The sequence below is a fragment of the Melitaea cinxia genome, chromosome 13 (genome assembly GCF_905220565.1).
Source record: "Melitaea cinxia chromosome 13, ilMelCinx1.1, whole genome shotgun sequence".
In the NCBI taxonomy this organism is placed as follows: Eukaryota; Metazoa; Arthropoda; class Insecta; order Lepidoptera; family Nymphalidae; genus Melitaea; species Melitaea cinxia.
In genome coordinates this window covers 2177356-2193727 of record NC_059406.1, presented here as the reverse complement: position 1 = coordinate 2193727, position 16372 = coordinate 2177356, and the positions used below count along the sequence as shown (strand labels likewise).

Sequence of the window (16372 nt, the reverse complement as noted above, 5' to 3'; positions counted from 1 at the left end):
TTTAGTTTTTTATTAATTAATTATAACTTTAATTTTATTAAAATTTTGTAACCTATTTCCTAGTTATTTTAACGTTATTACTTTAATTTATTATTTTAATATATATTTATAAATAATATTAAATGGATGTGATTTTTTTTATATTTTTTTGCAGAGTAAGAATTTTATAGATCATTTTCAAGAATCAAGGGAAGAAAGAAATTTGGAAATCATTTTTAAGTCTTGGCGTAGTTAACAGTATTGTATTACAGAAATAAATACACAATTAACACTATTGTTAAGAGATATGGAATCATATGGAATAAAATATGAAAAACAATTAAAAAAAATAAGAAGCATTGCGAATAATCATCATTTACTTATCAAAAAATATGAACCACTTCGTGGTGTTACACAAAATTCAAAACAAAAACGTCACAAGTCACATATAAAATACACAATGACGAAGACGTTTCGTCTCTGTAATCTAATAAAAAGTTACACGTTGACCGCATCTCGGTTACAGACGCTCGCATATAACCGGGGTATTGTGTGTTCTTTGAAATGTGAACCCGTCGTATTTCACTGCAAAAGCTTTGTACGGAATATACGCGTTGGATACTTTCGATGTTTTTATGCATAAACGTTAAATGAGGTGGAAAGTAAAATATTAAAGTGAACACGTTTACTTTAATGTGTTCAAATAAAATGAGCACGCGATGTTAATGTTTTAAACTATTATGAAGTCATTATATAATTATAAAATATCATTTCGCGGAAAGAGCTTGTATTATTTAATTATTTAAATACGCTGTATAAATTAAATTACATACACAAACAAGATTAAATTACAAAGAAAGGTACTTATTTGTCGCAAAAAAAGAGTAACTTAACCCACCTAAAAACTAAAAACAAATGTGACACGATATACATCAAAATTTTTTAATCACAATAAACGTCAAGTATGCACGTCGAAAAGAAAAAAAAATCCCCGGGAGCGTCCTAACGATATATCCTGCGGGATATATTTTCTAAACTCGGGGAGGGTACGTTGATAAAAATCACTTTTTTACGCAAACAACACCTATATTGTTCTAACGGCGCTTGTTAGCGCGCGTACGCTCAGCTGTGCAAATACAAGCCAACATAGTTATGTGGAAGCGAAAAACCTAGGCGACAACTTTATTATTTCAACGTTTAATGCGTTCTTTTTAATATTTCTAATTGTGATTTTATTATATAAATAAAAATGAATCGCTAAAATGTATGCGTATAACTCCCAAATGACTGTATTAAATTAAATAATTATTTTTTTGTGTTCGTTACTCAGGGGTCAAAACACGGCTTGTATGAAATGAAATTGAAAAAATCGATACATTCACTAAAAAAAAATATTTATTGGGAGCTCTAATTAAAATATCACGTTTTATACCAAGACAAACCAAGCAAATAATTTATAATTTCTCAGTTAAATCAGCTCAAAGGAAAAAAAGTAAGTAGGGTGTTATTCCATTATCCATTTCATATGGCAACCAAACATTTGAACGATAAAAAAAAAAAAAAAAAAAAATTATTCCAAATATGCAAGAATATAACACGCGTGCTAATTTCACAAAATAACCACCAAAACAATTCAGTCAAATATTGATTTAAACATAAGAAAACTCTAAGCATAGCTACGGAACAAACACAGTATTTGAAGGGAGCTCAACTGTATAACAAATTACCAAACGACTTATAAGATGTTGTCAAAGTATTATTGTATTTACCGGCGACTAATGTAATTACTGCAAATGATTTTATTTTATAATTTTAAATCGCATTGTAATTGAAATTTATATTTCTTATGAGAATAAATATCTTTCAGCTTAAAAAAATGACGAGACGAAAGTCGCCGGGTCAGCTTGTTAAACATCTAAGTCTCGGTAACGTTGTATTTGTAGCCGCACTGCTGCGAAGCGTTTCTGACATTTTTTATAACACTTTTTTTTTGTAGTGACCAATGTCACTAACCAATTATAATTTTTGTATTTAAGCTTCAGGCGTTCCACACGCCAGTTCAAGTTTTTAATCGTTTGCAAGACCACACAACGTCTGCCGAGTCAGCTACTACACAAGAATATTTTTTCTGATTTTATTCTATTCATTGAATACATTAAATACTATCTATGTAAACTTTACGTGACCATTGTGAAATATCTTTTAAAATTAAATACGGTAAATAAACTCTATAAGCTAAGAGACTCAAAAACATCTGAGTCAACCTATAACAGAGTTATTAGTTTGCAGCAAGTTATTAAATAAACTAAACGCTGCCCCGTTATCGTTTGCTTTCCACTTCAAGAGTTTACTGTTGTAATATTTATACGCTCACTCTATAAGCCTGTAATATTCCACTGCTGTGCATAGGCCTCTTTCCCCGTGTAGGAAAAGGATCAGAACTTAATCCACCACGCTGCTCCAATGCGGGTTGGCAGATATATTCCCTACTATTAGTAACGATCGCTATCAAGTATACATGATAGCAATCGGGACCGATGGCTTAACGTGTTCTCCGAGGCACGGTGAAGAGACCCACAAGGACTGCACAAACACCCAGACCACGGCAAACATCTACATGACTATTAAAATTTTTTGTCATGTACGGGGATCGAACCCGCAACGGCCAGCGCAACAGCCACAAACCAGTGCTGTGACCATTGCACCAACGCGTCGACGTAATATTTATATGTATGTATTCATTAAAAAAGTATATAAATACGTATACCGGTCCAGTAATAATTTATGAACAAACGAATGCGTATGAAAACGAACGTTTGTATGTCATTCATATTAATAAATTTATTTACTTAGGCGAGCTACTCGTACTTTTATCCTAAGCAGTTATAATAAAGGTTGTCAAATAGATAACTGTCCAATGCCTCTTACGTCATCGTGTTAGTAGAAACGAGCTCTCGCACACGAGGCTTAATGAAGCCTCTTTGTGCTTATACACCGTAACGTAATAGGGTCCTAAACTAATAAAGCGAAGGTCCTGTGGCGGGGTCCGAAAGGGTTTAAACAGATTTACGCAAAATAAAAAAATCGTACGGCCCGTTCGGGTATTACTTGTTGGGATCAACAAACAGTGAAATTATTAAGGAGTCCTTTATCTTAAAGCCAATAGGTCAATCTGGGATGGCTTACTTAATTTTCCAAATAGCTTTAATTTTTTATTGTTAAAATATTGGAATAAAAAAATAATTGGTATCAAAAAATGTTAAATAAACTTTCCTTCAAAACCAGTTTAGATTATAACAGTTGTTTTAATGTAAAAACACCTTCAAATCGTTAAGGATTTCAACTGTGAAGCACGAAACGGCTCATTATATAGCAGTTAGCTGCTTCAAGGGGGTTAATGGATGACTTTTTATGATGTACGGTGCTGAACACGAGAAAGGCTGCCATCGCCACGCCCCTCACTTTTATTAGCTGCGATCCACTTGGAAGTCACCTCAGCTCCTAAGTTACGCGTGAAACACGCAGAACTCATTACGAGAACATGCGTTTAGCCAGCTCGTTACGTAGGTTAAGGTTCTTTTTTATTGAAGTTGACATTCAAATTTATGACTTAAATTAACTAAAAATATATTGCAAAGTTTCTTGAAATTTGAGACTTTTTTACCTTATATTTAATAATTGAAGTGAAATTGGTGTAATAATTAGAACACGCTGATTTTTAAAATTACAATGATACAATCTTTTTCAATGTAATCAATGTACAGTAATTACAACAATCTCGTGATAAAATATTTTTATTATCTTGTAAAAATTAAGATACACAAAAAGGCACTTTTAAGGAATCGTTGCTTTTTAAGTTCCTGTAAGCTCATCACGAAGGTATATAGGCCGTAATGGTGTTCGTAGGATGTTTATTTTGTGGGTTGACGGTCAACGTGGGCGAGTGCCGCGCCACGCCCCCGAGTTTTATTAGCTTGGATGTTAGTCGTAAAGCTGTGCTACGTACTAACTTAGGAGTCGTAACTATTAAAATTCGTTTATTTCATTTTGTAACGACAAGGAATGAAACATTTAAGTATACTGCGGTCGCCCAGTGATCGAAATTCGGCCGTAATTAATTTAAAATATAAGTTTGAACATTATTAAGGTTCTGTTGTCAAAGACTATACCTCTATAATAATAAACAAAAGAGTATACACTTTTGGTTTCGGAGCGTTTTGAAAACTATTTATAGTAATTAACTAACTTAATTTAAATAAAATAAAATGAAAGACATGTAACCGATTTGGAGGCTTTAATGTCTCTGCTTAACTACTACAGTCTTGGATCCAGCGGATGTCAGGGGGGGCCGACCAGACGCTGAGTTTGCGTCTCTTGCTTATTCTATGAATTATTTTATACATCTTATTCTATGTACCTTATTCTATGTATCTTAGTCTATGTATAATATATAAGGCGGATGGACGAGTCGTAATTATAACTATATACAATGTAATGTATTTTTATGTATAATTAAAAAATATGTAAGCATTCTGCACTACTTCTCTATATAAACTATAAGTGTGCGATATTTCATACTCCTCCGTCAGCGCAATTTTCGCACACATATATATATATATATATATATATATATATATGTGTGCATATATATTCAATGACATAACCCGAGTCAGGGTGTAATATACATATTTATTTGTATTATTTTTATGTACGTTTATCGATAAAAAATAAAGCATAATCCGTCGGCTGTTATCTATGACACAAGAATTAAGTTGCTTACCTTAGGAACAGACGACCGTGTGCGCATTTTATAGATATTTATTTTTTTATATGTAGTATCAACTGAGCTATTACGACATAATCACCTATAACATGATCGAATATTCAGGCCGACGTAAATGATACTAATATTCATATGTGTCTACCCATCAATCAAAATCAATCCAATTAGAACGAACCAAATAGCTATTTGCCTTGCTTATATTACAGCGTCAACTAATCCAGTCCGATGTCAGGAAGTGCATCGATCAGTTAGCGTTATCAAATGACTAAAGCAATTGCTCGCATAGCCTTTAATTACGATCTAACAGAACATCCATTTAGGGATGCTATTGAGAAAATTGATCTAGAATGATGGCTGTCTAAGGTGACGCTATTAGTGCCTGACTTACACATAATATAGACATGAATACTGAAGATATTAGATTATTAAAGCATAGTTATAGAACGGCAAACTGGAGAAATTTAGAGCATAAAATTTGTAGATTGGTATCAGACGGTAATAAGTTTAAGTACGAGATAGACGAAAACATTTGAAAGGGTATTCATTTCTTTTTTTCGATTTGAAAACTTAACGATAAAACCTGCATTTTTCGGACACTGAGACATGTATATCAATGTTCTGTAAAGTATAGACTATAAGCTCTTACATTTATGGCGGACAAAACTGCTTAGGAATGAGACTTTTAAAGGCTTTTACAGAACCTTTAGTATATAATGCATGATACGCTTTATTGTTTTTATAAACTGTTCCATCAAAAGTATAAGGAATAGCCTAAAGCAATAAAACAATCTCTAGGAGTTCTCTGACTTTGTTCGGTTACATAAAGTGTGTGTTCTTCTTTTATATAGCAAAAGTTTTATCGAAGGCATACATAATATATAGAACAAAAATATTTCTAGACAGAAGTTTGTTTCTAAGTACGCCCTCGAACTATTTCCAATACGGAGGGAACTCTTAGACAATTCCGATCGAGTGAACGTCAAGATATTTACATAGTTATAGTACCTACACGCGTTTTCGTTCGCTTGGAATTATTATTTTTTCCTTTTTACTCCAGGATTCTTAATTAACGAAAATTGTTATTTGCAACAAAGCACAACAACATAAATATCACTTCAATCAATAATACAAACTTTCAGTATGATAAAGTTATTTTATATTTTTCATTTTATTTACTTATACCTTATTTTTACATTACAAATAATTATTAAACGTAGTTTAAAGATAGTCAAAAACTGTGTAGTACAGTGGACGAACTAATGACCATTATCAATTTCTTCCAGACATCATACTTTATAAATATCTATTTTTGTAATTTTTATATATCTTCAAAAGACGCAAGATGTAAGTTTATTATTTCGTTCGTTGATTTTCGTATAAACGTGCCAACTTAATAGAAATTAATTAATTAAATAACATGTCGAACGCGTACTGCTACACCAATTCTGTACTCACTAGTTTGCCTATAATCTAGAATTTAAAGGCGTTGGCGCGTTAGGCTCCAAGAATATTCCGACTAGAAAAAAGTCAGGCTCAACCAGATCATGTATCTGGACCGGATCAGGATAGAATGAGGCATGCCAGATCCGGCAAGCTCTATCAGGACCAGGTCTGGTCCAAACAAGGATAGCCTCATGTAAAATATAATCAAGTATGGTAAGTCATACTGGATCAGGACCCGGTCCGGTCCAGATAAGGACAGCCTGATGTAAAATATAATCTAATATTTAAGATTAGAATTTCCACATAAACTTAAACACAATTTTAATTAGTAGTCCAGAATTAAAATTTAATGTTTCCAGCTTAAAAAATGACGAATCCTTCATTCAAACTTTCAACCCATTTTACTTTAAAACATGTTCGAGAGCCTTTAGACCTCTTTAGGGCAGCCCTGTCGCAAAATCCGTTGTTGGTGGACGTCTCGAACTTTTAACTACATCTGGGGCAAACTTTAAGTTCATAACAAAAAAAATAAGAGGTGTTGTAGAAACTTATGAGAGCCCTTAGACCTACTCGTATTTCCTTCTATAATCCGTCCTTTTTTTGGTATCGCAGGGGAACCCATTTACGGGTGATATCCAGGACGCCCGGGTAGGTAGTCCTAGACCGTGTCGGATTCAGCACTTGGGGGTGCAATACCGACCAAACCCCTGCCTTCCTTCCCTCGCCTTCAGCCACTTTAATTGGAGAGTCCCGGATCTGCAGGTAACAGGATCCCTCCAGCGACAGGCTGGCCTCGGCGAAAAGGCCAGACTTTTCCCTCCGTGGGGACTGTCCGGCTCATCTCTGAACAATCCCAACGACGCCGTGACTATCAAGAGCGGGTTCTCATCCCGGCCTGACACGGGCACAAGGGCGTTACTGGAGGCGCATTAAGTAGCACCTCCTATGCACCCTGTTACTCGCCAGCGGAGAGCGGTCTCGTTGACGGCCTCCTCTCTCACCCGCTCGTCATTTTCCTTCTGAGACATTACTGTCTCGCAGAAGGAGACCACCGCCTTCCAGGACTCATCGTCGCCGAGCATCGCAGTGATGACGCTAGGCAGTGACAAGTCCCCTCCGAGGACTGTCGTCAGATCGCAACGCAGCGCCGCCCATCTCGGGCACATCTCGAGGGTGTGTTGGACCGAGTCCATATATAATCCGTCCTTAGAGAATGTCTACTAACTATTAACTATCTCTCTACCAAATTTCAAGCTTGTAGTACAAAAAATGTGGTCTTTTATAAAAATATTCGAGAGCCCTTAGACCTTTTTAATGCTGCCCTAGTCGCGAAATCCGTTCTTAGGGGATGTCTATTAAATAATAACTAAACCTGTGCCAAATTTTAAGCTTGTAATACAAAAAATGAAGGACCTCAATATAGACTTGTGAGACCCCTAGGACTCGTTTAATTTGGCCCTATCGAAAAATCCGTTCTTAGCTCAAACGATTCATATATATAGATGAACCCGATAGAATGTATGTACTACACACCTGTAAATATGATATTTTCCATGATAGCGAGACAGATCAAATACTCAGTACTCCCAGTTTATAACCCTGCTAGTTAGCGCAAACTCTAATGCGCTTCTCAATTTACTCAAGAGCTAATCTTCATGTTTATTCGATCTAATACCGGTCCTTAGTATAACGAAACCAGACATGAACACACGTAAACTAAAGTTAAGTCCTTGGATATTAAAAAGCAAGCTTGTTCGCAGTACCGTGAATGATATAAATAATACGTTAATATGTCTGTAAAGTAGGCAGCTTGTGTTTTTGTAACAGCACATACTCACATTTTTTTTAATGATTATTTATTTGTAACAGCTAATAATATTGTAAACATTAGAAATATTAAAATAACCGTGTCACGAAGTTTCAATAGTACCAAATCTTAATTATTTTCGAACTGAAACTCTTAAAATTTTACGGTTAATTGATCTCTAGATAGATATAAATACTTTTCGCTTTTAAAATCCAGATCGTCTCAAGCAAAGCGTTGATAAAAAGCAGGCAAGTAAACAAAACATTGATTTCGATTTCATATGAAAGCTTTGTATTCACGTATTTAATATATGTATCGATATTTTACACGTCGAAAAAAGGTTCTATATTGGATAAAAAAAGAAATCATAAACAAAAATAGAACCTTTGTTTCTTTATTAAAAGGCTATGAGAAGACGAAGTTGGTCTAAGGGCGACTTTTCCAATCATAGGGACAAGGGTCGCGGAACCTCTGTATTTGTAAGTAATATCTCTCGTACGCCTTACTTATTGTATTATACGCCTTATTTATTATGTTAGTCGATTTTTTACGAACGAATAGGTGAATTAAAAGTTTAGTAAATAATAATAATAGTAAATTAAGTCTCGATAGTCAACATTGCAAGGAAAATAAAATCTAAGGGTCGACCGAGATCTCGGTCTTGGCATACTCGGCTACAAATTCTACCGAGAACTCTGTCTCGATTCTCGGCGAAAAATCGCCGAGCTTCTCGGGCATAACCAAGACCGTTGTAAGTAGGTACGGTATAGGATAATAGGACCACCACATCCACATTCGTCACTTACTGTCAGTGCGTGAGAGAGCTATTGATTGTGATTGGTCAAACATGGCTGCAACAGATAAATCCAACTTATGGGCAGCTTATGATTACATAGACTTAGGAGATGACCCAATGATCAGCGACGAAATCAGTTCAAGTGCTGTGATAGAAATAGCGCTTGATATCTTTCTTAGAGAATAAAGACTGCAAAGAAATGCAAATATATTTGAGTATGGGTATTTGTCACCATATCAAGTACTTAGGTCTGCAGCAAATTTTTTTTTATCAGCACCGCCTACAAGCGTAGTAAGTGAAAAGTTATTTAACAGAGCTGGTCAAATATACGACTTGAGGCGACACTTTGAAGGGTGAAAACGCAGAAAAATTGCTTCTTATGTGCTACAACATCATGTTGTTCAATTTTGACAATTAAAACTATATAAAAAAATATTATTATATTCTTAAATATACTATATGATGCAAAAATAGCGCATTTTCATATATACAGGGTGGGGATGACAAGACGACAATAACTTTGACATCGTATATGTAATGATATTCCAAGCCCACATACAAAAAATCAATAAAATAAATCCAGTAGTTTAGTCAAAAAATATGATTTTTCATTTTTTAAAATTACTACGTGTTGTATAACATTAATAAACGGTCACCCGCAGGTTAACGACCCTTTGAGCGCGATCGGTACAAACATAATATTACGCGTACGCGTAATTTAAAAACGTGCAAAATTGTTATCTATTTTGGTAGGTCAGTGTTGTGTTAAGACATATTAAAAACATTTGTTAAATAGTTTTAATATTCAGTATGATTCTAATAATTTTCTTTTTATAATTTTTGTTTTTTAAAAATTTATTGTTTCTTTTAATGCTTAAATTTTAAATTCTGAAAATCTAAATTCTGAATCTAACATAGTTTTTGCAAGTAGGTAATATCACGGGGAGCACACATGGCATATCAACAATATTTAATAAATTTAAGTATTTCATTGACTATATTTATTTCAAGATCAAAATATTCGCGAAACTTTTGCTCGAGCAGTTCAACAAATGCAATAAAGACAACAAATAACAATAACAACAATTATTAATAATAAAATACCACGTTATTACATTAAAATATTAAATCTTGCAACAGCTGAAAAAAAACAATCAACGTGGCACGTGTGTTGCAATGACCCTGAGAACGTCTAACGGTGTAAAGGACAACTGGCTGTGCCAGGGCTGCTAGAAAAATTTGTCACACTCATACAAAATTTTCTGTGGTCATATTTTTTAACAAAAGAATTTGTTGGCTTAAAATTCGTATCATTTTCGTTTCTTCTTATTAATTGCTAGGCTAATAATGTGCCCTTAAGGGTATCATTGGATAAACTGTTTCTAAGTTTTGTTCTGATTAAATTAACTTCGCTGAATTCTCGTTCACATTACAGATTGCACTGTAATGGGGAAAACATAACAAATTTAAAGCAAATTGAGCCAGTGTTTTATAATTTTCAAATTGTTTTTTATTTCAAAATGTATTTTTTTTCAAGTCGCAATTATTACCACAAGATAAATTATAAGTTTCATTACAAAGCAAACAAATACAGCCTTTCATTCAAGTAAGGGAAATTAACGAAATTCAAGCTTGCCGGTGAATGATGTTTCTTTAATTATGAAATGCTTCCAGGTAATAGGAATATAAAAATCGTACATTTTGCGTATGATTTTAGTCTAGCGATCGTACATGAGTAAAAATTAAAAAAAAAAAATAGTATCGATTAAAATCGTACATCTGTCAGCCCTGGTGCGTAGGCTAGCGTAAACAAAACATGTTATAACATGTTTTTAGTTTTTCCCTGAGTTGCCGCGTACGCGACAAGCGGCCAGTGGTCTCTGTGCCGTTTATTTAGGTATTCATGTTTCTTGATGTCATTCATACGCGTTGATTTGTCAATTTTCTACATATGCGCACGAGTTTTGTTCGTTTTAATTAATTATTGGATTATCTCGAAAGACTTGGAGTGATTGTGCGATATTTTAACGCTTTATTTTTATAGTGACAAGAACATTAACGTAGAATAAATGCCTAGTTTAATAGTTATTAGGTGAATTGTGCGAAATTAGGCGCTAGTGTTAATAGTAAGAATAGTTTTTATTTTATTTACAGTGCCACGTTATAATTACACAGCTTCGGAGTACATGATTTTTGTTTACGGAGAATGCCACGGCAAGGCTAATTTAGCAATACAGAAGTATCGGGAGAGATATGGGAACACCCGTATTTGTCCAACCGATGGCCGCACTATTTCAAATGCTTTTCAGAGGATACGGGAAGATCGATGCTTAATCCCGCATTTTCTGTGAAGTTTTGTAACAAACGACTTGTACTCAACAGACGTAAATACAGTTGATGAGTTAAAAAATAGAATTATTAGACCTTTTAATAAATTAAAAAATATGGCCACTAATGGCGACATCATGTCAAAATTAATGAATTAAATTAAAAGAGATTTTAGATAGAATTTAAAAATTTAGTAACCTACTATGACTGATCAAACAAACCAACGTACCTAGTTCGTAGTAGTTCGTTGTGTCACCGCCAGGGTTCGCCAAACCGATTCATAAAGGTAACCGTTTGAAACGGTTACCGTATGAATCGGTTACCGATTGAAAAGGTTACCGTTTTATTTCGGTTCCAAAACCGTAATAAAACGGTTACCGATTAAACTGTAATACCGAAATATAACGTTATGTATTTCGGTTTTAAATGATTCGGAGAAGTAACAGAGGGTGACAAAATCTGTGAGCCATCGTTTGAAATGAAGAATCTGTAATGTTCTTTTGCTTTAATTGATAATGCTTGGTTTTTCATAAGACTGGCTTCTTTAAGTATGAAACTAATTAAGTTTTTTGTTTTGAATTATTCGTTATATGCAATGTAAACATTAACGCGAAAAAGAGATGAAAACTTGCTCGCGCCACGCCCGGGGCCTGTCGTCTATCACAAATAAATAAGTTTTATGTAAAATCACGCAACACACGGAGGCGAATGAGATAGAGATATGGTGTACGTTCGGACCGCAATCCGAGCTAGCGCAGCGCAGCTACAAGAACGGGAATTGGCCGCTTAAACTTACGACGCGAACGTTATGCCTACTACCGGTTTATTTCGATACTGTATTACCGATATGATTCGGTTACCGAATGATTCTCTTACCGTTATTTTGATTCGATAAGTACCGTTTTATAAAGGTAAATAACCCATACCGGAATATCCCTGGTCACCGCGCGTCATAACAGGTCAGTGAACCTATAGTCACACATGTTGTAGTATAATTTTATTATATTTTTCTTATTTAGTTTGTTTGAAAAAATCATTTTTTTGATTTTGACGTTAGAACTTTTTTGATGGTTTTGAAATACTCCTATAAACTAGTATTACCTGTGTTATCAATTTTTGTCGTATTGTCATCCCCACTCTGTATATATTTTTTTAATTTCTTTTCTCGGTTTCGGTCTCGGCCGAGAACGCAAAACCTGTCTCGGTCGACCCTTACTAAAATCTAGACGGAAATTCTAAAACGAGTACTTTTATTATCTATATCCGTAACTGGATCCAATACTTCCGCTCAAAAGAGTACATTAAGTAATTAGATTAGATCAAAGTATGTCAATTAAGTACAGTTTGATAAACGCTGGGACAATATTAATAAATTAATTATTTTAATATTACTGTCTGCTAAATTCAATAAATTAGTATAAATACTTCCAATTATACAAAACTACAAACCGAAGATACCTAAAAGCTAGGTATTTGTGTAGTGTTTTCTAATGTTTACGCGAATTTTACTCATTTAATGAAACAACTTTTTTCGGATTTTATCGCGGTTTATTATTAACTTTTGGGGAGGACCACGGGAGGTCCTCCCGTGACCATGGTTGCTGTAAAGTATCCGAAACGTCGGGAATCAAAAGTTAATAATAAACCGCGATAAAATCCGAAAAAAGTTGTTTCATTAAATAGGTCTTTGTGGCTTGGCTATCTTTTTTAATTTAATTAATAAATTTAAAAAAAAAATTCTAATCTTACACATACAAAAGTATTATTAACAACAAGCTGACCCAACTGTATCACGTGATGCGAACTATTAAACGCGTCAAGTTGAAATATTCGTTACATTTTTGAAGTATAACTTCTTTAGGCACGCTTGACATGGGGCGTAATGTGGTGAATGCGTGACGAGAGCATTACGAAAAGTTTTATCGGACGAGGCGAACGGAGCAAGAGAGGGAGAGGTGCGAGCACACATTTTCTTTCTCTCTTTCTCTCATAGCCAGTTACGTTTCGTATATCTAAGACACAGTGCAGGCCTATTGCTAAAGACGTTTCACTTCAGTCGTGTGGACTAAAGCACACTCGTTTTTGAAATATTTTCTAAATTTTTAGACAATTTCCTTAAATTTTTATTCCCGTCAAAATCTTTCAAATCAGTCAAGCCCTTCGTAAGTTCAGTGTTTACCAACACATTTATTGATTATTTTTTTCATTTACACATATAAAAGAAATACATATTTATGAAGAAACAATTCATCCCAGCACTAATAAATATTTTATTTACAAAGGAAAACACAGATTTCAATTAGGCTCAACCATTACTGTTATCAAATATCTCGCTAATACTAAGCTATGTCCGTTCGCAATTTGATATACGAGCAGATTACACTGTTATTTTGTTGGAAATCGGGCTTTTGTGTCAAAGGGAAAATCCTATAATCCGAACACGGCTAAGTAATAACTTTTCAATGTGTGACACGCTGATAACTCAGTGTTAATGTACACGGTAGATTAAATTATCTACTGTGATTTCGTTGACGTTTTTAGATAAGTCTTTGATGGAAATATAGCTTTTGATTAAAACTTCTTTTGCATCATTTTCGTATGTATTTTAGTAGAATCTTTAGGATGTATGTGGAACAGGATGTAAAGTTTCTCGTCCGCCATTGAACAGGGACGATCCTCCGACCAGACGGATGTTGTATGTGGTGGGCTACCGCCCCGACGGTTGTTGTCGGGTTCTTGTATATATGTTAAATCTTCGGATAGCTTTGATATCGCGATGTAGAATATGTCAGTTCTTAGTTACGTAGTTCGTACGTCGCGCGATAGATGTCGCCACATCACTCCCCTTCGGAGTCGAGAGTCCAATCTTTGACACCTAGAAAGCTGGAAACCGTCTAAGTTTCATCTTCAGTTTCTATATATTCCCTTTCATAACTTAAGCAAGGTATTTGTGTATCCTCCAGAACTGCAAATTTCTTTGGCCAATGGTTATTACTTGCCATCGTGTAAACTATATTCACACAACATACACACCACCCACAGATACCGTGATTTGTCAAAAAGTTACACCAGGAAAATACGCTATGGACGCTAGCAACACCAGGAGTGGTACAAGCGTGTCGCCGACCCTAGCTCTTACTACTTATCTTACTCAGTACAAAACCAACACCACTTGAAAGCTATATTACTTAGCTGTGATTTTCTGTAAGATTAAGGTACTTCCACAGTCCCCAAAGTGAGCAAGATATTTCCTGCTACGACCTACCTCGATATCTTTATATAAAGATGTTGCAAATTAATCAACATTGATCATGCAGAATGCAAATCAATTGCGAAAATACATAAATATATTTTTAAAAAATTATGATAAATATTCTGTATACTTAAAATCAAAAGCCTTATTAATCCAACGTAACAATGGTTTTCCTTCAACGTAAACACAACAAAATAATTAAGCCACATTAACTGTTGGTGAGGCCAAAACAAATATTTGTCACGAACTGGAATTAGAAATTAAGCGCGACCAGCGATGTAACTCAACGCTGTACGTGATCACCCTTCCTTTATATGCAAATAGTTCCTCCAAAATTTGTATGTTTATTTGTGTTCCACGATGAATTTTAACTTATTGTCACGAATACTATATATATACTATCAATAAAATTCACGCGTAACGTAAAAACTACTGGATACAGTTCAATTATAGTACTTAGGTTTTATTACTGAGACTATTGATACTTAATTAACAAAGTGCTAAATGTCAATCAAATACTAAATTACTATAGTTATGAAAAATGTTTTCAAAAGTAAATTTTGAAAGAAAATTATAATTTTGATTTTGATATTTTTCATTTACTTATTTATTCTTAATGCACACCGAAATACAGACACACACACACTTCAGCCTATCGCAGTCCACTGTATACGCCTCCACAAGTTCGCGCCAAAAAATGGCGTGAACTCATATGTGTGTGTAGCCCATTATCACCACGCTGGGTTGGCGGGTTGGTGACCGCAGGGCTGACTTTGTTGCACCGAAGACGCTGCTGCCCGTCTTCGGCCTGTGTATTTCAAAGCCAGCAGTTGGATGGTTATCCTGCCATCGGTCGGCTTTATAAGTTCTAAGGTGGTAGTGGAACTATGTTATTCCTTAGTCGCCTCTTACGACACCCACGGGAAGAAAAGGGGTGGCTATATTCTTTACTGCCGTAGCCCCTCAGCGTATAAAGAAACACATATAAAGAAAGATACAATACAAGATGTACAAAGGCGATCTCATCGCTCAAGAGCGATTTCTTCCAGATCTTTCATATTATTCCTTTCATGGAGATACATATATACGTATATAACCCAATACGTTCAAAACCTATATATATATAAACCTATATATAAATAAACTTGGGTCATTTTTCTTTAGAAAACCTATTGATTAAGGTATTAAATGTCAATTCTATACAAATCTTGGTTTACTGAAGGAATGGAGTGCCACTACGCCACTCTTCAATCACACGTCAAGTCTCAAGACACGTCAAGTCTCAAGACACAAGTACCGTAGTGTAGTCACACAATAACAATTTACAAGTTGAACAGCACCTCCCTGTACAGTAATTTCAAACCACTCGAGGCCAACTACGACTAAGTACCGAGACTCCTCACGACGTAATTAAAGTTTTCACTATAATCATATACCAATTTAATAAAACTATTCAAGATTTAATAGCGTTAACTTCAGTCTGCTGAACTTTGCACTATTACAGCTCATTTGGATTACATTTAAAAAGACATTTTGGCAGGATAAGTTCTTACTACATAAATCAATTTAAATTTATACTAAAACATAGTTCCACGTAGCCTTGCATTTTAAGAAACAGTATCCATTATTTCTTTATACGTTTTAAATTGCTATTTTCTTTTAAACAACATGTGCTTAGTCAAAAAAATATTTATATATTAAACAACGTATAAATTAAATTGGTCTTACTTCAGGTTCATTTATCAGCTTCTTGTGATGATCGTGACTCGGTTCCGTCGATCTCTTGCGAACGTCGTGGTGGGAAAGCAAATAATAACCCTTAAGGGCACCAATCTGCGAACAAGGAGAAATAAAGATTAAAAAAAACAGTGTCACAAAACTAATATGTTAGTTTGACAGTATGTTACGAATAAACCATGCTTCTTTTTCAAACATTTATGTTTAATTAGTTTATACACAAAATCATTATTAGAAAACCCATTT

The 16372-nt window shown here is 34.5% G+C and overlaps 1 protein-coding gene across 1 annotated transcript in view; it reads right to left on the bottom strand.

Moving 5' to 3' along the window:
• The window catches only part of LOC123658857 (furin-like protease 2), a 92871-nt gene that overhangs the window by 17125 nt on the left and 59374 nt on the right, over nucleotides 1–16372 (bottom strand). Inside the window, exon 2 of the mRNA XM_045594150.1 lies at nucleotides 16118–16222. Coding sequence (XP_045450106.1) covers nucleotides 16118–16222 — 105 coding nt within the window. The remainder of the gene's footprint in view (nucleotides 1–16117; nucleotides 16223–16372) is intronic.